The sequence below is a fragment of the Benincasa hispida genome, chromosome 4, assembly GCF_009727055.1.
Source record: "Benincasa hispida cultivar B227 chromosome 4, ASM972705v1, whole genome shotgun sequence".
Taxonomy (NCBI): Eukaryota; Viridiplantae; Streptophyta; class Magnoliopsida; order Cucurbitales; family Cucurbitaceae; genus Benincasa; species Benincasa hispida.
The window spans coordinates 33240922-33264135 of NC_052352.1; the positions used below are offsets into that span (position 1 = coordinate 33240922).

The window sequence follows — 23214 nt, forward strand, 5'->3', positions numbered from 1 at the left end:
TTTAATGTGAAGTTTGTATAGGAGTGACACAATAAGATTGTTGATTACCCCGTTATTGGGTGGTTATCGGAAGAGAGTGAATTATGTTTTTTTTAAAAAAAAAAAGACAGAGAATATATATTTTTAAAAAATATGCTAAATTATAAAAAATGTCATTAACTTTACACTTTATATAAAAAAATGCCCATAAAGTTTCAAAAGTTTCAAATACCCTTAAATTTCTAAAATGAGTTAAAAAAATATATTGTCTTTAGCTTTGGATGGAAACCATTGGTGTTTTATGTCAAAAATACTTATGAACTTCCATGAGTTTTAAAAACATCCTTAAACTTAAAAAAAAAAAACTCATATTGTTATATGAACATAAACCGTTAATATCGTCTCACCTCTCTATTTTCGATATTTTTATCCCCTCTCTTATTTAATACCCTCTTACTTCATTTATGTTAACTATTCAACACTTCTTCATTTATGTTAACTATTCGACACTTGTTTATCTAAAATAAATAGATAGATAAAAATCCACACTTTAATTGAGATATATGAACTATAATAAGAATAAAGATAATAAATAAAGCACCAAATGATTTTAAGACTTAAATGTTTTGAGAATTGTACGTTAGTAGTTGAGTGTGTGTTGATAGTCAAATACATTTTTTTTTTTTGTTTATTTGACCATTTGTCATGTTGATATGTTTCAGGAGGAGATTTTGATTTTGAAATTTTGTGGCATTTTATGTTTTAACTTAGAGTTTTGGTTGTTGAGAAAAATTGTATAAACTGTGAATTGAAAATTAAGAGAAATACGATAATATCTATATGAAAATAAATAAGAATATCTATATAATTTATTTTAAAATTGGTTCTTTTCGAACTTAAAAAAACTTCAAACAGATCGATCAAACATTTATTATTATTCTTTTTATCATTAGAGTCATTTTATCACGAGGTATTAACGGTTTTATTCAAATATTAATGGCGGAGGTATTTTTAATTTTTATTAAGTTAATAGTATTTTCTAAATGTTTTGAAAATTCAAAGATATTTTTTACAATAATATTTTTTGAACTATTTTTGAAAATTTAAGGATATTTTTGAACTTTTGAACCTTTAGAGACGTTTTTTATACAAAGTGTAAAATTCATAGACTTTTTTTATAATTTAACAAAAAAAAAAAAAAAAAAGTACTACCAATGAGGGGAATAACATAAAGGGTCATTAAATACATTCAATAATAATTCTACAAAGCAACGAATAGAAAAACATTTGTTCAACTTTTTTTGTTTTTTGTTTTTATTTTTTAAAAACATTTTAAAGCAGTGAATAAATAACAATAATAATTAAGATTTCATATGTCATCAATGGGTGGTTATTGGAAGAGAGTGAATTCTAGAAAGAGAAAGAAATGTATTTCATGAGAATTGTTTTTCAAAAACTACTATTGCAAGAAGGGGAAGAAGCAAAGAGAGAAATTGTCAGAAATATATTCTTTTAAATTATTCCAACTAACACTGTTTTTTAAAATTTGTTTAAATAGTTTTTTTTTATTCATCTCGAATGAGATCGACATGTTGTTTTGAGTCCTTCTCGTTACATCTTAATACCGATATTTATTAATTTTCTATGTATTTTTCCCAAATCTAATACCAATTCGTTATCTTTGCTACATATTATATCAAATTATTACATAATTTTTCAGATATTTAGCATGTATTTATATTTTCACAATTATATGAATTTCCAAAATTTTATATGGATTTTTCCATTATCAAAATTGATTTTTCAAATTGATTTAAGATGATTGCAATGTCATTTTAAAATTTTATAAAATATCAAATTTTACGAAAAAATGGATAAAGTTTGGCATATATATAGATTATGGGTGTTAATCATGCCAAATATTCCAACGAGCTTGAATTTCGAGGTTAATTATGTATGAAATTTCATCGAAAAAAATCAAACTACACATAATCTTGGTGTTATTTTGCATGGATTAACGTTGAGATCCACATATTTTTTTTTAAATTATATACAATCTCTCCTAGATCTTCGAATTTATTCATGTAATCATTTCCAAATCTTATATAAAATCTTGCAAACCTTACCTTGAAATTATATTTACACGAATTTCTAAATTGATTTAACGGTTATCTAAATAATTTACAAATTATCTTTTCAAAATTCTCCAAATTGTGTAATATTCGATAGTGTAATTTTTTAACTTTAGGAAATTGGAAAGATTACATAACCGTTGGAAAAATTAGCAAATCACCGTGTACAATCTGGCCAGATGTATGATCGATCGATAAGTTAGAAAAAGTTTATTTTATTTATTTTTTTTAACCAAATTTCGATGGCCGGTCTTAGACAAGATGGATTGGACAAAACTATTCTCACTAAGTTTTAAAAAATGACGTTAGTTTTGATAAGTGAAATTTTTCGGACAATTTCTCAATTAAAAGACATAAATATTATTGAAATAAAGGAAAAACATGCCATATAAAGTAGAAAAAAAGAGAGATGTTTGTTTAACTATCAATTAAGGGGAAAAATCCACTAACCATGAAAATCAAATCAAATATGTAAAAAAATAATGATGATGAAATAATAAAAAAAAATACATAATTATTCGATTGTGTACAAAAACATAACAATAATAATAGCATAGAATTTAAGTTGAACGGTAAAAGTAGCCATTGTTCACGTGAGGTTTTCAGAGAAACGTGTTTCATAGAGTTGAATTTGAGTTGATGTTGATGTTGAAGTTGATTTGATGCGATATGATTCAATCTCTAATACTTGATCCTCTGATTCTCTCGCACCGAAAGTAGAAGTCTTAAAAGAGTATTTGTGTCTTCAAAGGTCTCATGTCTTTTAGGAGTGCTTGTTGATGAATTCTCTGAATGAACTTCTCTATAGAGTTCTCAGGTGGGCTCGTGGCTTGAGCTTGGTTAGTCCATGGGCATGACCTTTGGGCCCAATTAGTTCGTTTTGGGCCTTATTTGAAATTTGAGTCCAATTCAGTTTTTTTAGTTGGACTTTAAACCCAAATAATAATATCAAGTTGGGCTAAATTAATCTCATATGATTCAACTGACGTCATCGAAATTTGTCTTCAAGGACCTATGTCAACTTCTATTTGGACCCAAATTTAATAATTTAGAATTTTGTCATTAATCTAGTAAACGACGTGACAACTTGTGATTGGTCTAAAATTTATCATTCAACAAATACCCAGATTTACGCACATACATGGGTGGATGAATCTCAAAAAATATAAAGTTGGAATCAAAATCCAAATACATTTGTTCTTGAATTTGACCTCAATTGATTGTGTCAGTCAAACTATTAATTTAGTACATAAGTTTAACTTGAATTTGGGATAAAATTTGGAATATGCTCAAATTTTAATTTGAGATTGTATCCTTAATAATTTGACATAAAATTTGAAATATGCCCAAATTTTAATTTGAGATTTAATCCTTAATAATTTGGCTTGAGGATAAAAGTATGATGATTTGGATTTTTGCTTGACATTTTATCACAATTTAAATTTGATTTTAAATCAAATTTGGAATATGTCCAAATCCTAGTTAAAAGTAAATTTAAAGACAAAATATAATAAAATTAAATTAGATAGGGAATTTGTTTAATTTAATTTGAAATTATGATAGAATTAAATTAGGAAATCTAATAGTTTGAATCAAATCTTTATTTGATTTTGATTTCATAATTTATTATGGAACCTAGGAACCTCTGTAAATGGAACCCCTCCATTATCCCCATCCACTTATTTTCTTCTAATCTTTCATTTCTCTCTTTTTCCTCTTCTTCTTTCATTTTTTTTCTTCCTTTTTTTCTTTTTTTTCAACACTTTTTTGTTTCACATGTTTTTTTTCTTCTTATTTTTTAACACTTTTTTTCACATGTTTTTTTTAATTACTAACTCGCCCCCTTATTTTTTTTATTTTTTTTTGTAGGAGTTACAACACAACCAAAAGAGCACAACAATTTTTTTTTTAATCTCACAAACCCGTCTTTGGTGCACATAAGAACGACCTTGGTATGATCTATCTACTCGTGCTTCCTGATCGTCATAGGGGACCCGCAAAGGCTTATGACCCCCTCATTCGATCACCGACTACCTTGCAGCGTCGTTCGTGCATCCTGATCGTCATTGGAGGGGCCCACCAAGACTTACAGCTCTCCCATGCTATCACCCTAGGGAGGATCCCAAAAAGGTTTACCTCGTAGCATCGCTCACATATCCTGATCGCCGTGGGAGGGGCCCCACCAAGGCTTACAACTCTCCTATTTGATCACCCTATAGAGGATCTCGATAAGGTCTGTCTCGTGGCGCCGTTCATGCATTCTGATCATCATGTGAGGGGCCCCGCCAAGGCTTACAGCTCTCCCATGCTATCACCCTAGGGAGGATTCCGAAAAGGTCTACCTTATAGCACCGTTCGCATATCCTGATCGTCGTGGGATGGGCCCCGCTAAGGCTTACAACTTTCCCATTCGATCACCCTAGGGAGGATCCCGATAAGATCTGTCTTGTGGCACTGTTCGTGCATCCTGATCGTCATGGGAGGATCCCCGCCAAGGCTTACAGCTCTCTCATACTATCACTCTAGGGAGGATCCCGAAAAGGTCTACCTTGTAGCACCGTTCGCATATCCTGATCGTCGTGGAAGGGCTCCGCAAAGGCTTATAATTCTCCCATTCGATCACCCTAGGGAGGATTTCAGAAAGATCTACCTTATTATGTTACTCCTTGATCAAAATTTGAAGATAAGGGAAATATGCCATCGAGTATCGAAGATGAGGCGAATATGCCATCAAACTTTGAAGATGAGAAGAATATGCCATCAAGATTTTGAACGGAGTCAGGTTGGCTAGAGTCGATCTCGCATATAAGGCAGAGTCGGACAGACCAAAGTTGTCCTCGCATATAAGGTAAAGCTAGGCAAACCAAACTTTATCTCGCATATGAGGTGGAACTACACCCACATTTTTGGAATAGGAAGCCAAAGTTACACCAACATTTTGGAGAAGGGGCGAAGTTGTACACAACATTTTAAAGAGGAAACAAAACCGCACCACGACTTTGGAGATGGAGTGACGTCATTAGTTTGGAGATGAAGTGAAACCGCGCCATCAGTTTGGAGATGAAACGAAGCCACGCCACGACTTTGGAGATGAAGCAAAGTCGCGCTAACATTTTGGAGAGGAAACAAAACCGCACCACGACTTTAGAGATGTAGCGAAGTCCTGCCATTAGTTTGGAGATGAAGGAAAGCCACGCCACAACTTTGGAGATGAAGCAAAGCTGCGTCATGATTTTGTAGACCGAGTCATTGAAGATGGAGTTGAGCCATGCATACCAACCATGAACTTGAAGATCAAGCGGAGCCATGCACACTGACCTTGAACTTGAAGATGGAAGTGGGGTCATGCACGCCAATCTTGAACTTGAATATGGAATAGCATCAATGGAGCTTCTGAACTTGAAGATAGAGAGGCATCGACGAGACATTCGCGTTTGAATTTGATAAAGCATCGACAAATCCTCCGCATTTGAGTTTGACAAAGCATTGACGAATCATCTACACTTGAGCTTGAAGAATCGGTGAATCCTCCGCATTTGAGCTTGAAGTATCGGTGAATCCTCCGCACTCGAGTTTGATGAAGCATCGATGAATCTTCACATTTAGCTCGACTTCGTGACTTTGAGCGTGAATATAGCATTGCAAAGCCTCTAGACTTGAGCATGAAGATGAAGCATTGATGAAGCCTCTAAACTTGAAGATGGAGGAGCATCTAAGTTTGATTTTAAAGAGGAAGTGAAACGCATTCCAAGTGTGTGCCTTTTATTTATTGTGTTGGCTCCTTACGAGGGATGAATATCTTCAATCCATTGTGTTGCCCTCAATAGGGATGAACATCTTCAATTTGGAGTATCATTCTTTAACGGGGATGATCAATATCAATCTTTAGTATCATACTGAAGCGGCTGTGGTACCCTTTTATGATGGACTAAACTTAAATTTCTTTAAGTTTCCTTCGTACCTTTAAAGGAAGGGATCAAATCATGACATAGTTCAAGTATTTATTTATTTGTTTGTTTTTTTTTTATGCACGACTGAACTTAAATTTCTTTAAGTTGCCTACGTGCCCTTTATAATGACGGGGATAAAGTCGTAATATAGTTCGTAAAAAGATTTTTTTTTTTTTTTTTTAACATTTGTTAAGTGTAAAACTTTTTTAGAAACTTGTCGTTGATTAGGCATATTCTTAGCCCATCTTGATCAACTATCTCGTACGCTCTGTTTGTGTAGACTTCTTTGATGATGTAGGACCCATCCCATTTAGGTGTAAACTTATTCCCCATATGTTTTTGTCGTGATAATTGGTCTCCTTACGGCGAGCACTAGATCACTGACTTGAAAGGACCGAGGCTTTACATGCTTATCGAAGGCTTTAGACATTCTTGCTTGGTAACATTCCAATGCTTGTTGAGCTTCTAATCGTTTTTCGTTCAGTGCTTCCAACTTTTGGAGCCGCAGTTTGGCATTGTCCTATGTAGTCAACCTTTCTTGCACCACCATTCTTAGTGATGGAATTTCTCTTTCCAAAGGAAGAACAGTTTCTACCCCATAAACGAGAGAGTACGAGGTGACTTCTATAGGGGTACAATGAGTGGTGCGATAAGCCCACAAGGCTTCACTGATCTTATCCTACCAATTTCTCTTCGACTAGGAAATAATTTTCTTCAGCAGGTTGCACGATGTCTTGTTAAATGCCTCTGCCAACCCGTCTGTGGTGACATTATACATGGATGACTTGTACTGCTTGAATTTGAATTTTTCACACAACCTGTCCATCAAACTGTTGGAGAATTGTCTCCCGTTATCTGTCACGATCCGATGGGGAATACCGTACCGATAAATGATATGAGTGCGAATAAAATCCACCACGTTTTCTTTCTTAGCTTCCCTTAGAGAGACAACCTCAGCCCATCTTGAAAAGTAGTCAGTGGTTGCGAGGATGTAGGAGTGCCCTGTTGATGACTTAGGTGTTATAAGGCCGACCAGATCAAGTCCTCATGCTTCGAAAGGCCATGAGGCTATGGTCGGATGTAGAGGCTCGGACGGTTGATGAATGAAATTCGTATGATATTGACAGGTTTCACACTTCTTTGCATAATCCATCGAGTCCTGGATCATTCCCGGCCAATAGTAACCCATTATTTTCAACTGGAATTGTAGCTTTGGTCCAGCTTGATGCGCGCCGTATACGCCTATGCTTCCTCCAAAGCCTTCGCTGACTCTTCTTTAATGAGGCATCGAAGGAAAAGTCCTTCAAGGGATCGACGGTATAGGACCCCTTTGTAGTAAATGAAATGCGCGGCCCTCCTTCGAACCTTAGTTTTATGGCGGGGGTCATCGGAGAGCCTTCCATGCTCAAGGTAATTTATGATGGGCTGTCGCCAGTCTTCCTGGTCGGTTAGGTAGACTAATATCACATTTGTTTCCCCATATGCAGTCTCGACCGGAGGTACAACCCATCTCCGCCAAAGCGATATATTAAGAGGCACGTTATCCAAGACCGTTAAGGCAGTGGCTAGGTTTTCCAAGGCATCCATTTTTTTGTTCTCCTTCCTCGGGACATGTTCCAACGTCACGCTTTCGAACTTTTTCATCAACTGGCGAGCGTAAGTGAAATAGGGTTTCAAGTCATCATGCTTCACCTCATACTGGCATAAGAGTTGATTGATTATCAACTTTGAGTCACCGAAGATCTCTATATAAGCTACTCCAATCTCTAAGGCCATTTGGAGACCAATTATTAAGGCTCGGTATTCAACGACGTTGTTTGAGCATAACTCGGCAAGTGCGAAGCTATAAGTCAGCATGTGCTTTTCTGGCGAAATGAGGACGATACCTGCCCCGCACCATTTTTCCGTGTCGCACCGTCAAAGAACATGACCCACAACCCCAAGGTTTGTGTGAAGAGAACTTCGTCATCGGGCAAGTCTTAATTTAACTCCCAATCCGATGGTACTGGGTGATTTGTCAGGAAGTCGGCCAATAACTACCCTTTGCGGTATATAAACAGTATCGTACTGTTGAAGCATGATTGCCCACTTGGCTAAACGTCCCGAGATGATCGACCTGGACAAGACGTACTTGATGGGATTGGCTTTCACAATTAATTGGACTGTGAAGGCCTGCATGTAGTGCCTCAACTTATCTATGGCAAATAAAAGCACAAGGCACGTCTTCTTTATAGGGGAATAATTGATCTCGGTTCCATTCAGGGTCCCACTCAAGTAATAGAGAGCGCGTTCTTTTCCTTTTTCTCTTTCTCGTTCCAATAGTGCCCCTAGTGATCTCTCTTGCGCTGCAATGTACAGTATCAACGACTTGCCCGCTACTGAGGCTCCTAAGACAGGAGGGTTGATCAAGTACCTCTTTATGCTATCGAAAGCATTCTGGCAGGCCTCAACCCATTCGAATTTCTCTCCCTTTCTCATCGATCTTTGAAAGGGTTGACACCGCCCTGCCAGGTTAGAAATAAATCTCCGGATGTAAGCCATACGTCCTTGCAAACTTCTCAACTCATGTAGATTTGTGTCTTAGTATTGATCCTGGATCAGTCTATCTCTATCCCTCGATGTCTCACAATGAAGCCTAAAAATTTTCTTGAAGTTACACCGAACGCGCATTTGAGGGGGTTCATCTTTAACTGGTACTTTCGTAGACGATCGAACACGGTTCTTAGATCTTTCAAATGGTCCTATCGTCATTTGATCTTGACCACAAGGTCATCCACATAGCACTCCATGTGTTTGTGCAACATATCGTCAAACACCTTCTGCATGGCACGTTGATAAGTAGCGTCAACGTTCTTCAACCCGAAGGGCATTACCTTGTAGCAATATATCCCTTTTGGGGTTCAAAATGCCGTCATTTCCTCATCTATGAGGGCCATCCATATCTGGTTATACCCGGAAGATCCATCATGAAGGATAAGGCCTCATGTCTCGTTGTCGCATTCACTATGATCTCTGTGATGGGCAATGGAAAATCGTCTTTCGGGCATGCATTGTTTAGGTTGCGAAAGTCTACGCAGACACGAAGTTGTTCATTCTTTTTTCTAATCAATACAATGTTGGCTAGCCATGTTGGATATTTAAATTTGCAAATAAACCCGACCTCAATCAGCTTATTGACCTCAACCTCAATCTGGGGGATAAATTCTAGCCGAAAGCGTCATTAAGCCTGCTTAATGGGTCGACACCCCTGTTTGATCGCGAGATGGTAGATTGCTGCTTTTGGATCTAGTCCCGACATCTCTTCGTATGACTAGACGAAAACATCCCTGTATTCGGTGAACAAACTCATGTATTTGTCCTCTTCCCTTCCGAAAGGGACGCACTGATGAAAGTCAGACGCGGTTCTTCTACTGTGCCTAGATTGACCTTTTTTAGCTCGTCCACCATGGATTGACCACCGTCCTTTAGACCTTACGGAGCGTCCAATACTTCCTCTTTGATCATACCTTCTTCGGATTCTTCAGTGATGGTGATGTGGTGGGACGGAGTTTCACCTTCCTCCTGCTCTAAATTTCCATTCTGAGGATTAGTGAAAATGACGTCGCGCCTATTTACTTTAAGCGAGTCCTCACATGTGTTTAAAGTAACGAAGGTCTTTCTCTTCATGCGTGAAGGGAAGGTACTATGGATTTCTCCATCACTTCTTGCTTCTTCTGATGGCTTTTCGTCTGATGATCCTTCAGCATTTTTAAGGTCGATTCGTCGCCAGATGGACACTCGGGGTATCGGCCCCCCTTTTTCTTATAGTCATTTCGGGGGGTTACCGCAGACGTTTCCCTTCCCCCTTGTTTTACTAGAGACATATTGGTCGAGGAGATCTTCAACCTTTCGTGCTTCAAGCGATAAAAAATCGGAGCGTGGGGTTTTCCTTCGCTCTCCTTTAAAACTGCGCCTAGTCTCTCGAAGGCTGACGGTCGCACCACCACCGGGCGATTGACAGATGATTTCCTCATTTCCTTCATTCGGTAGAGTCAACCTTCGAAAGATTGAGTGTCGAGTAGCTCTGGGAATAGTATGTGGGCTTCCCCTTTATGCTTTTGTCATGCTTAACCTCTCAAAGACCAAGACGCGTGCAGCAGACGGTTTACGAATTTCCCTTTTCTCCTATATCATCGACTTCTTCTGCAGTGATATGATTGTTGTTGGCCACTTTCCCCTTCGCCTTTCTGATTATGCAGTCTGGCTCTGATGGCTCATATCCGAGCCTTGCCCTTGATGTGGGTATAGTGTGTCCTTTTTGCAAAAGCTTCTTTTAGGTCAGCGAGAGTTGGGGTTGCTCATAAATCTTCAAACTCTTAAACTTGGTGTGAGTTGTGAAGTCATAACCCGCCTTCGCCAACAACTTGTAAGCCTTGGGATCGAATCCATCTTCAGTTTGCCTCTTAGGCAGCTTTAACCCCGTCACTTCCGCCTCCGACCTGTGGACTTCCTGCTTCGTTATCGGCGTGAGGGGTGTGACGAAACTCTCCTTTAGAATTTCTATGTCGTCAACCTGCAAACCTTTTGAGCATTCTGTAAAAGGTGACTCACCCTTTTTTCGTCTTGACAAAGAAACATAGCGTAGTATTGGAGGTTTTGAGGCTTTTTCACCCCCCACCATGAGTGTTTTTCCAACGTCGAGGGATGCTCTACTCTCTTTTGGGTTGGAGGCTTGTACCTTGCTACCCGCCCCTTTCTCTGTGTCTATTGGCAACCTCGACTGGGATCCACCTACTTTCTTTGCCAGCAAATTCTCCGCCAGCATAGTCTCACTGGAATTCTCGCTTTTTAGGTAAAACTTTGCATCTGCGAAGTGAGACTCGGCCTCGAAAAATGGATTAGAATCTGCTTTAACCTTTTTAATCATATATTGGTAAAACTTGAAACACTGACGTAGTGTCGATGTAATCACACCATTCCTATGAATCCAAGGGCGTTTCAATAGCAGCTTGTAGGTGGTCTTTGAGTCTATCACATGAAACAACGTGTCAGCCTTCAGATTGCCAATGAGGAGCTCCAAGCGTATCATGTCTATCGCCCTTTGGCTGCCTTGATTGAAACCCTGAATTACTAATTTGCTATTTGACAACTCTTTCATGAGTATGCCCAACTGTTTCATAGTCTTCTTAGAATTATATTGATGGCGGGTCCGTTGTTGATAAGGATTCGACCCACTCTCTATTCTCGAATGTATCCAGAGACGTACAAAGGCCTTATTATGTAATTTGGATCCCAGTAGCAAATCTTCGTCTGAGAAGCCTTTGGATGTGCAACACGAGGCATAAGCACGTGCTGCAGAGGTCGATGCATCAGATGCATTGGATTCTAACAGTGCCTCAATGAGGGTCGTCTTAGCTTCTCGCGGGAGTGAGAGCAGGTCGTCTATGTTGAATGGTGACGAATGCTTTGGTTCTTCTATCGACTTTAATAGGCATGGAATGGTATCTTCTTCTTCCATGTATTGACAACATGACATGCAGCAGCCTCTAGCATCTCCTCTGAACCCCAATTGCAGAAGTTCTTTGGGAGGAAATTTGCTAACGTCATCTGTCGTTTGGGACGAGGAACATCATCGTCTCTCTCGTCAGCAGCCTTGGGCCTTCAAGCCTTCTTTCTACCCTTCATTTTTTGTGTCTTGTTCCCTCTCTTGTAGCTTCTATGAGAGCGTAACTCTTTTTGGGTAGAGTTCAGTCTTTCCTTCTTACGACGCGCCACAAGGATCCAGCCTTCGTTATCATCATCGTCAGGAGGCTCTCCTCCATTTTGAGGATCTGTAGCTTGGACCTTCTGCTGAAACCGCACTACCATAGGTTCGAAGGTCCCAAACTGGACCGAGCTCTCCCTCTCTTCATAATATATGATTGGTGCCACCACGCTTGGAGTTACCGTTACCGCAACATGATTCGTTTGAACCACCTCATCTAGATCCAACTCTATTTTCCTCTCAAGGGCATTGAGGATCAATTCCTTCAGTACAAAACATTTTTCGACTGGGTGGCTAACGACCCTGTGATACTTGCAATAGTTGGGATCACCCACTTTATCGGCCTGTTCCGGTCGTTTACATTCTAGTAGCTGGATAAGGTGGTTCTCTAGTAGTTGCTCGAGCATATCTGCAACGTCAGAGTCGGGGAACGACTAGAATTTTTCCTATCGCTCCTTCAGGGTTAGGCGACGTCTTTCGCCTCCTTCGTCTTTTTTTTCCCCTATCTTCTTCTCTTTCCCTTTCGAGGAGAACTTCAATGGGGCCGTGTTGACGACCATTGATTCGTTTGTAGCACCTTTCAAAATTTTCTCGGTGCCCTTTACCACCTTTTTGTCTTTCTTCGGTTCGTGGCTCAAGAAGTCCTTTGTTCCCCTGTTGGCGATATTTAGCTCCATATCGTGGGCGCGAGTCGCCAATTCTTCAAAGTTACGGGGTTTTATTCCCTGTAGGATATAAATGAGTTCCTAGTGCATACCCTGCATGCACATTTCTATAGCGATAATTCGGTGAGTCGATCTTTGCAGTCCAAACTCATAGCTCTCCATCGATTGATATAGTCGATGCCCGGCTCCTATTTCTGTTGTTTTGCATTTTTCAGCTCCATCATGCTGACGGTGTGTCTAGTGCTATAGAAGCGATTCAAGAATTCTCTTTCAAGTTGCTCCCAGCTGTCAATCACCTCAGGCTCTAAGTCTGTGTACCAGTAAAAAAACGTTTCCTTTGGGGGTTATGATGAACTACTTGACTAGTAGATCTCCCCTTGTTCCTGCATTCTCGCATGTTTCTACGAAGTGGGCGATGTGTTGCCCTTTCCATCGAATTGCTGAAACTTTGGGGGTAAATACCCTACAGGCATTTTCAAGTTGTGGATCCTCTGGGTGTATGGCTTGGAATACATGAAGGAAGTTTGAGCCGACCCTCCATATTGAGTTCTTATGGAGGTCATGATCATGTCTTGCAGTTGTTGGTGGATCACAGAGAGGCCATCGAGGCTGACTGTTGCAGTTGGTTTTCTTACAACACGGTTTCCCCCTCATCAGTTGCTTTGACCGTGGGTGCTTGGCTTGATTCAGCAGCCTCTTGAGACTGCATTTGTTTTCTCAGGGCAGCGATCTCATAGTCTCGCTCCTCGTCGGCTTTCATCAGAAAGTTAATCTTCCTTTCCATCTCTGCCATGGCCGCTTCCGCCGTAACGTCTGCCATCATGACATAAATCACATATGGCAGTGAATCTCTTTTCGGCTTGTTGGAGGCGGAAGTGGAGTTGTCAAACAAGGGATTTTCCTTGATAACCATCTCGCTTTGTGGGGATTCCATCATTTGCCTCAAGATGTCGTGGGCGATGAGGGAGCTCTACTCTTGCTCCTACGTGACTACTCTTGAGCGACTGCAGGTGATAAGTCCCATGTACGAGCCGTTTTTGGAGGAAGCCTTGGATACCATATTCTTAGGTGCCATTTGCCTTTTTTCAGATGCTGAGAGAGAGATGAGAGATAAAGATGTCTCACCAGGCATGCCAATTTATTCACACGAGGTTTCCGGAGAAACGTGTTTCGTGGACTTGAACATGAGTTGGTGTTAATGTTGAAGTTGATTTGATGCGATGTGGTTTGATCTCTAATATTTGATCATCTGATTCTCTCTCAGTTGGGTGAATGTACTTGACTTGAAAAAGAAAAGCACCGGACGTTCTCGAAATAGAAGGCTTGGAAGGGTCTTTGTGTCTTCAAGGGTTTTTTGTCTTCTAGGAGTCCAACTTCAAGAGTCTTGGGAGTCTTCTGGCTGTTGATGAATTCTCTCTAGGCTTTCTGAATGTAGAAAATGATGACCCCCACAAATGAAGAGAACTTATCTATTTATAGAGTTCTCAAATGGACTTCGTGGGCTTGGGCTTGGTTGGTCCATGGGTCTGGCCCTTGGGTCCAATTAGTTGGTTTTGGGTCTGATTTGAAATTTGGGTCCAATTCAACTTTTTTTTAGTTGGACTTTAAACCCAAATAATAATATGAAATTGGGCAAAAAATCTCATCTGATTCAACCGCGTGGCGTCATCGAAATTTGTTTTCAATTCAATTCAGGACACATGTCAACTTCTAATTGGACCCAAATTTAATGATTTAGAATTTCGTCATTAATTTAGTAAATGATGTGACAACTTATGGTTGGTCAAAATTTTCTCATTCAAAACAAAAAGGAAAAAACTATTAATCAACAAAAATAGATTAAAAAAACCAATAATAATATATTACCATGAATATTTCTTAGGCTTGAAAGGAAATTTATTGGTCAATAACAAAGGATCAAAATTCAACTAAATTTGAAGATAACATAAATATATAGATTTTTTTTTTGTTGAAAATAAATTTATTGATCCACGACAAGGAATTACATTTAAAATTTTAAGATGGCATGAATATTTTGCATGCTTGAAAATAAATATACCAATCAACAACAAAGTAAATATAAAGTAAAAAAAAAAAAAGAAAAACATTTGTCTACTATCAATACAAATGATCAAAATTTTCAAGATCTCATGATGATTCAATGTTACCTCTTCAATTGACAAATATAAGTTTCATGCACCATTGTCTTGTATAAAACAAAAACTTTTACTTTTCATTCTATCCGAAGCTTTGATATTTATAATAAAAAGTGAAACCCTTTTCATCATCTTACACTACGAAAATAGAGGTCGAGTCAAAGCAAAATAGAAATATTTGTATTTACTCCTCAAAGAATTACAATTATTATGTGAAATGACATGTTTTTCTTTATCAATTGTAGTTATTGTGTGAATAGATGTATCTTAATAGTCAAACATGCATTTTTTTAATTATGTTGGTTGGAAATTTCATTAAATAAAGATGACAAAAAAAAAAAAAAAAAAAAAAAAAAAAAAAAAATACAAACATCACCGTGAAGGATATGGAGTTTCATGTACAATCACCATTGTGAACCAGCAAAACTATCATGAAAGGATATGAGGATAAAATAGTCATTATTTAAAGATATAAGGACAAATATGAAATATAAAAATTCTCCCCTCATTGACCTTTTAATATAGTATAAATAGATTTATTCCCGCTGTTTTTGTCCATGTATACCAAAATTTCAGTAACTTTTGATAATTTTTTCCATGTATAACTCAAAACTTTAGGTTTATATCAAATAGATTATTAAAAAAATTTTAAAATGTAATAGTTCCATAATTTTTAAAATTTAAGTCTAATTTTGTTCCTCAACTACAATAAAATGTCTAGCAAGTCTATAAACTTTTTTCAAGCACAACAATCATGGAATATCATGGAATGGAAAATCAAAAACCTCTAAATTAGAGAGAATGAATTCATGCTAGTTATCATTGACATAAACATTGGCATAAGACCTTGAATGTCTCAATTTGTTTCCAATACGAACGTGAGTTTTGAATTTTTATATTTGACATGCAGTTGATTTGTTCATATTTTTTTTTAAATCATAAACTAATACAATATAAAATTGAAAATTTAATGTCCTATTAGAATAAATGTTCAATTGTAAGGTTAATGGATTTGCTAATTTTGAATAAAGTTTGAATATGTCATAAACTTATTAGACATAGACTCCAAGTATAAATTGATACACTTCTAAAATTTTAGAGTTTAAATTAATACAATAATCAGTTTGATATTTTAATTATACAACAAAAAAGTTTTAAAAAATGATTTTACACCCTAATTAAATGTTATCAAAAAGTCATTGAAATTATGGAACTAATAAATGAATGTCTTTTGTGTCAACAAATGGTTGGTGTGATTATAAATAATGGCAAATAACATAAATATAATAATATAGCCAAAAAAGAGTCTAACTTTTCAAGCATGAGTATAACTAAACTAGTTAAAACATATTTTTGACTATACGTCGATGATTCAAATCTACGACCATCATACCATTATTGAACTAAAAAAAAAACTTGCTAGAGACATCACCTATCTTTGTGCATCTCAGACATCATCTATCTTTGTACCTCTCATCAAATTGTCCAATCATAATTTGCTATGTTGCAAATTTTGTTTTTTCCTTTTTTGAAATATTTTAATACTTTTTAGATGTGAGTGGTGAAAATGGATGTACAAAGATGGATGATGCTTGGGATGCATCAAAGTATTACTCAATTAGAACGGTACAAGGCACACAACATACGGATTGAAAAGGTTCCACATCTCCCATTGACAATCAATTATGTCAAATATAAACTCGAAATCATCCAGATAAAAAATAAAAAATAAATGAACTTAGTTAAAGGTCCAACCAATTCATTACAAAAAGAAACTTTTTGGAAATTTCTACAACTTCAACAAAATACATACACATTAGTAGTAGTGTTCAAAGGAAGATGAGCTAGTTACCCTTCTCTGAAACTGAAACTTCTTCCTCCATTTTCATACCCTCACACATTGAGGACCAAAATCTTTATCATTACCCTATTCCATTAGACATAAAAACCACCTGCACAGCCTGCAGCTGAAAATATGAGAGGATAGGGCTATGGACAGTGACCAAAATAAATTTTGTTGTTGCACGGTTATTGAATACGAAATGACAGATTGTATTTTTCAACAATTTTAATTTAGTTTAGATAGTATGTTGAGTTCAACAAACGTATAAGAAGGTTGCACCCACTTTAAGGGAAGAAGTACATGTCAATTATTGTTGAGCTTAAGAAATATTACTGATGTCGAGGGGAAAGGCCAGAAATGGCTTCCCCATCCCCGCTCCGCATTTCATTCTCTATGCCCACAAAATTCTCTATTTAATAACTGATGAAAAATAAGGAGTAAAGAGAGAAAGAGGGCACACAAAGTTACGTGGAAAACCCTAGTACAAGGAGAAAAAAAACCACGATATAAAGTTTTCTTATTAGAATTGATAGGATACACAGAGGCTATACGTATAAATAGAAAAGTAGGAAACCCTAGAATTCAGTAAGAAGACAAATGCCCCTAGGGTTTAGACTCTACTTTCAACAATAGCCATGTTAAATTAACACTAGATTAGGATCTCTGGCTCCAAAATCATGTTAAATTACCACTAGTTTAACAAGCTTAAATTAAGAGGCTATGGTAAACTCTATCCGCAACCTTTTAACCCAACCAAAATCCTTTCTATTTCTAAATAATTTGAAGCCTAGTTAATGTTTAGGCTCAACAAAATTTAAGATTAAGAAAAACTAATCCAAAACGAAAATATATCAAATATGATACATTGTGTCATGTCAATGTCAAATAAAACTATAAAATCCAAATCAATGGTCTATGAATAACATAAAAAGATAAAATAAGTTCATCAGAATAAAATTAACAGCATAATTTAATGAATTTTAAACATTTACCTTGAAAAGTTTGATCCGCAATGGAGTCCAAGTTCACCTCCAATTTTAGAAAATTCTGAAAAGGAGATAAAAAAAAAAAAAGAAATAATTACTTTAAATATATTTAGTAATGTAATAGAAAAAAGATATCAATATGTTACCTTGATCTAATTTATCAATATCTTCTATTACATCACCTACATCAGCCACGAGAGGTTTAGGTTGTAGCCAACTTTGAACACAAATGAGGGCTTCTAATATCTTAAGAGGAAACAAGGACCGAAAACGATCCAGTACACGAGCTTCAGCATTAAAAGTAGACTGAAATGCAGATGTGGTGAGAGGAATGGCAAAGATGTCCTTGGCTATTTCACTGAGGATTAAGAATCGAGAAGAGTTCAACTGCCACCACTTGAAAACATCCAGATCCTTGCCATCTCTTCGATGGCAGCATTCGTCCAAATAATTATCTACCGCCATCTTACTATCATTTGATGCTTCTTTGTCAAGAAATTTCTTAAATTTCTCAACCATTGATGCACGAACAGATCCAACAGGTGAACTAATGACAGTATTCAGTTCATCTCTTGTCATATTGAAGAAGTATTCATCACACATTTTTTGTAAAGTTCCTTTCACCTTTGCAGTCATCTTATCAGCAACAACATCCCCCCAAAATTCCCGAAACCGATCCTTCAAAAACTTTAACTTATACCTTGGACCAAGAACCACAGCTACATATAGCAGGAAGTTTGTTTTATTAGAGTTGCCCCAGTATTTTTTAAACCTAACTTGTAAGCTTTCTATCATCCAATGCAAATACGGGTTATCATTTTGATATTGAGAATATTCTTGAATCAAAACTTGTATCGAGCAAAGCTTATGAAAATATTTCTTCGGGCTTATGTATGAAGGTGCAGAAATATTTAAAGCAATGTCATTAAGAACCACCAATAATTTGACAAATGCACAAATATTTACCCAATCCTCCAGTGAATGTATGGCCTCCGAAAAAAACTTCGGATCTTGATCTTTTATCCTCTCAAATACAAATTGGAAATTCGCAACTGCATGCATCACATGTGTGAAACCATGTTGCTGGTACATCCAGATTGAAAAGCTCATCTGTTGGGAGAATGTTTCCTTTATCAAAGGCAAAGTTTCTAAAAGTCTGTAACCTTGCGGGAGAAGATGTAATATTCTTCACAAAATATCGAATTAGGAGTATAGACTTGTATAAGTGTTTCCAAGCGTCATTGATTAACATCCTGAATACACGGAAACTTGACCTTACGTATAAGAACTCCCCATTTAACACCAAAGAATCCTGTGCTATGAACTTATCTCTCAAATAACTAATTACAGCATCGTTGGAACTCTCTCTTCCAACAGTTACAGTGAGCACTCCATTGATACCCCATTCAAGGAAACACTTCTCTGTTGTTTTACCAATTGTTTCTACTTCACAATCAGATATTTGACAAAAGTTCAAAATCCTTTCATGCAAATCCCAGCCTTTGTCAACAAAATGTGCAGTTAAAACCATATAATTTTCTTCATGAAAGAGGTCCACGTATGAATAGTCAAACATATTCTTTGACAATTCTGCGTGAGGACATTTTTCAGACGCTTTCTCTTGCTCAAGTATATTTGAAACCAATCTTGTATTATCGTAACTTGTGATGGAATGACAAACTTAGGCTGTAATGATTGACAAAATTTCTGGAAATTTTCACTCTCCACTTTCTTAAACGACAACTCATCAAATAAAACCATAGTCGCAAGCATGGTCCTAGAATCCTCCTGAGAGAAGTTTGTAGCTGTTAACCAAGCTTCACGGTCCCCCTTCTTTTCCTCTTCGTTCTGGAATGAAGAAGTTTTGTGTTTGTGATTCTCAAGGGAACATGAGTAGTGTTTGAACTTCTCACATTCTTTAAGCATATTACTCGACAAACTCACAGTCACATTTCCAACCATACAGCTGTCAACTAAGTGAGAGCAAGAACTATTTTCATTGGAAGCTCCTTTTTGTAGAAGTCACCCTATAGATTTAAAAAAATTCAAAATTAGTCAATGAGATAATTCTTCCCAATCAACAAGATCAGCTGACGACTTTGATACAACTCTCATTGCTTTCTAAAATTCCCAATATCATGAGTCATATATGATAAAAATAATAAGACGCCATATCAAAGCGAAATGACACCATTCCTGTCAAATAACTACAAACAGTTCATCTACAAAAGATGCAAGTTGTCATTCCTTCACAACTAAAACTCAGATTTCCCCTCATATACCATTTTTTTCCATATTTGTGAATGAAACTCAAGGAGGGAGATATCAACTGAACCGGTGCAATATAAGTAATCAAATGATACAAAATAAAGTTATTAAAGCATATAAGAATGCAACTTTAAAGCATATAAGAACGTACTTAATTTATTAGCCACAATCAAACCATCATTGATTTAGGAGATAAATAATACAGGTTAGTATACCTGTCGTTATGATCGTAGTCATCGCATCCATCCTTGTCTTGTCTATTATCAAAATGATCCTTAACTTGTTGTCCTCCGTCATATTGTTCATCCATGTATTGATCACGGTCTTCCTCAAAAGAACCCTCGCTGTCATCGCTTTCACACCGAAAATGAGACGAAACTGAGGGTCTATGCCTTCCAACTAAAGGACAATCACGTGCCCAATGCCCCAAGCGTCCACACTTAAAGCATTCATCATCAACTATGTATCTAGATTCTCTCTTAAAGCTAACCCGACCACTAGATAAATTAGCTTGGTTCTTCGTATTCTGCCTTCATACTAAAATTAGCCTTTCCCACTGAGATAGTACGCTGGTCAAGTTCCTAGCCACTCATTTCCCAATTGCATTATACATTGCACGACGATTTGCAAAGGTAAGAAATCCAAATCCACACGAGCGACCGGAAAACCGATCTACAATGACCTGCAGAAACACGACAAGTTACACTCTCACGAAAACAAACCAACTTTTATAAGGACAGAAGCTCAAACAGAATAAGAAGCATTTTTCATATAATCCTCGAGACTAACAAAAAGCTTGTACAGAGATAGCTAAGTGAGACTTCCTCAATACATAATCATGACTAATCAATCAAAAGGGAGTAAAGAAACTCACAGTACTAAAATATGAACTGATATAAAATAGAGAAATCAAAAGGGGGAAAACACATTCCTCTAGGCTTTTCCAGCATAAACCGAAGTAAATGAATGTCGTTGCACTACATTGAGAATGCGAAAAACTAAAATTACAATATCTCAACTCTTCTAGATCTCCCGTAAAATACAAGCAATTCCAGAACGAATGTCGTTGCACTAAATTGCAAGCACTATATCAGAAATACGAAGACCTAAAAATTAATCGCGTTCATGATAAACACAGAGGCAAAAAATCAAGAACAGTAGAGGACATGGACAAGCCAGCACATCCATAAAATGCACGAAAAAATGAGGGGGGGAAACGGATGTTGCTCGAGCATCGAGAATTTTTCCAAAACGCCTGAAGGCGTCTTTGACTCGTCGATCATTGGTGCTCCACGATAAGCCTCCGACGAATATTTCATGTTCTTCGCAAGACGGGACTGGTCCTGCAAAACACAAGTAACTCGATGAGACTAGAGGGGAAATAGCCATGGAATTGAAGTAAACCATCATTTGATCAATTGCAAGCATTTGCTAGGTGAGGATAACAAAAAGTAATGGCAAAAAAGCCATGGAAATGGATTGGAAAGCTGGCCTTTGTTCAGGGTATTAACACGGTGAAGAACACATGCAGAAACTCGGGTTCTGAGCGATAGTTGGAAGGTTCGAACTTTTGTTTAAATATATTTTAAATATTTATATAACGTCGTGTGGGGTCCGGAGAGTTTGAATTTTCACTTTTCAAAAATATCAAGCTGTCTACTCAATTGTCAAATCGAAGTCTAATCATGCTTGTCATGAGCTGATTTTTCTTATATATATATTTGTTGTCCGTAGAAAACATAGGTAAAACTTATACGTTGCTTGGGAACTGGATTCAGATAACATATTTGAAGTTTATATTGTCAACTTCATATATCCGTGTTTGTGATGTATAATTATTTAGTATGAATTTATATATTCGTGTTTGAAGTACAGAGTTGAGTTCGTATGTCTGCGTATTCAATCCAGTTTTTTAAACTCTAAATAATATACTTTTATGATTACTATTTTGTTTTTAAATTTTTTTATTAGGTAATTCTATCCTCTTTGTTTGAATAACAAATTAATAGCATTTAAAAAATAATGATAATACTTTTTTTCCTTTTTTTTTTAGGACAATTAACTCATTATACTTTTTGTATAAATATGGTTAAATAAAATGAGAAAAAATCAAAACTTTTGATTCTAACTAATTTTTCTTCATAAATTTCGTATTTTCTTATTTTTCTTATTTTTTCTATTGTTGCCCTATATTTTTACTATGTCGTTAATTTTTCTAATTAAATCTCCCCCATTGTTGCTTATGAAGGTGATTATTGGAGTTGGTCACCGGAGTTTGTTGTCAAAGTCAATTGGTCGTCGAAGTTGGTAGCGCGAAGGTGGTTGTCGGAGGCCATAATTGGTTGTTAGAATTGGTCATCGAAACTATCATCAGAGTTGGTTGTTGGAGCCCGGAGTTGGTCGCGCGGAGTTGTTATCAGATGTGGTTATTGGAGCCTGGAGTTAGTTCTCGGAGTGTGACAGTGAGTTGATGTATGGAGCCATTGAAAACATGAGAATAGTAATATATACCAACTCAACTCCACCAACATTTAAAGTTGATGGGTCAAACAATGAGTTGGTATGTTATACCAATTCAACTCAACTCATGTTGGTGAGCCAAATACTCTTTAAGGTTTTTCAAAAAGTTTGATTTATCCGGTTAACACAACCCAACTCTATTGGGTCATCGATTCATTCGAGTTGGGTTCAAATAAGTGGAAATTTTATAAGTTGGGTTGGTTCATGGATTTATCTAAAATAATTTAAATCAACCTGAATCAGTTCAAACTTGTTATTAATTTTAAAAAGTATGTTGTTTTTATCTATGATACGATTATTTTTACATATATTTGTTTTTGTTTTATTTTATTTAACAATTGTTTTGATTAATTTGTTCTCCATTAACTCGTAAAAATAAATTATGAGCAATTTGGAATAACAAACAATATATAAAATAATTAAATACAAATTTTACATATTAACATATTATTTGTTTTTAGAACAAATATTTAAATAAATGATTCGACTAACCTAAACCAACTCAACCTAAAAGTTTCATGGTTGGTCTGGGTTGAGTTCATAGTTTAATAAGGATTATTTTGGTTGAGTAACTTTACAACCCGAACAATTGGACTGGGTTTAAAGAGTGTTTCAACTTGATCTAATCCAACTCATGAATACCCTAGTGAAACTCAAGGTATACCCAAATATTGATCTCGCATTAAATATTTAAGGCAAATTATAAATGAAATCGACCTTTGTTAGTTTTAAAAATTCCCACTTAAATTCTCAAAAATATAAATATTATTGTGGCTAGTCTTAGATAAAAATCACGAGTATTTTGTTTCGAAAATATCATAAAACCATTAGTTCCTGGGTTAGTCTTGGTTATTTTAGGTAAATCCATGAACCAATTCAACCCATAAATTTTTCATTTATTTGAACTCAACCTAACCTAAAATATGTGTGTTGGGTTGATTGATTTTTTTGAACACCCTTAATCGTTTTTTT

General features: G+C 36.5%; 1 protein-coding gene across 1 annotated transcript; it reads right to left on the reverse strand.

The window, feature by feature from the left end:
- Positions 1-16353: 16353 nt before the first annotated feature.
- Positions 16354-21267, reverse strand: LOC120076402 (zinc finger BED domain-containing protein RICESLEEPER 2-like). The gene is made up of 4 exons (XM_039030217.1): positions 19938-21267; positions 17601-19481; positions 17461-17515; positions 16354-16586 (listed from the first exon to the last, which is right to left on the reverse strand). Exons 2-4 carry the CDS (start codon positions 18562-18564, stop codon positions 16553-16555), a joined length of 1053 nt encoding a protein of 350 aa, XP_038886145.1. The 5' UTR covers positions 18565-19481; positions 19938-21267; the 3' UTR covers positions 16354-16552.
- Between the last annotated feature and the right edge of the window lie 1947 nt (positions 21268-23214).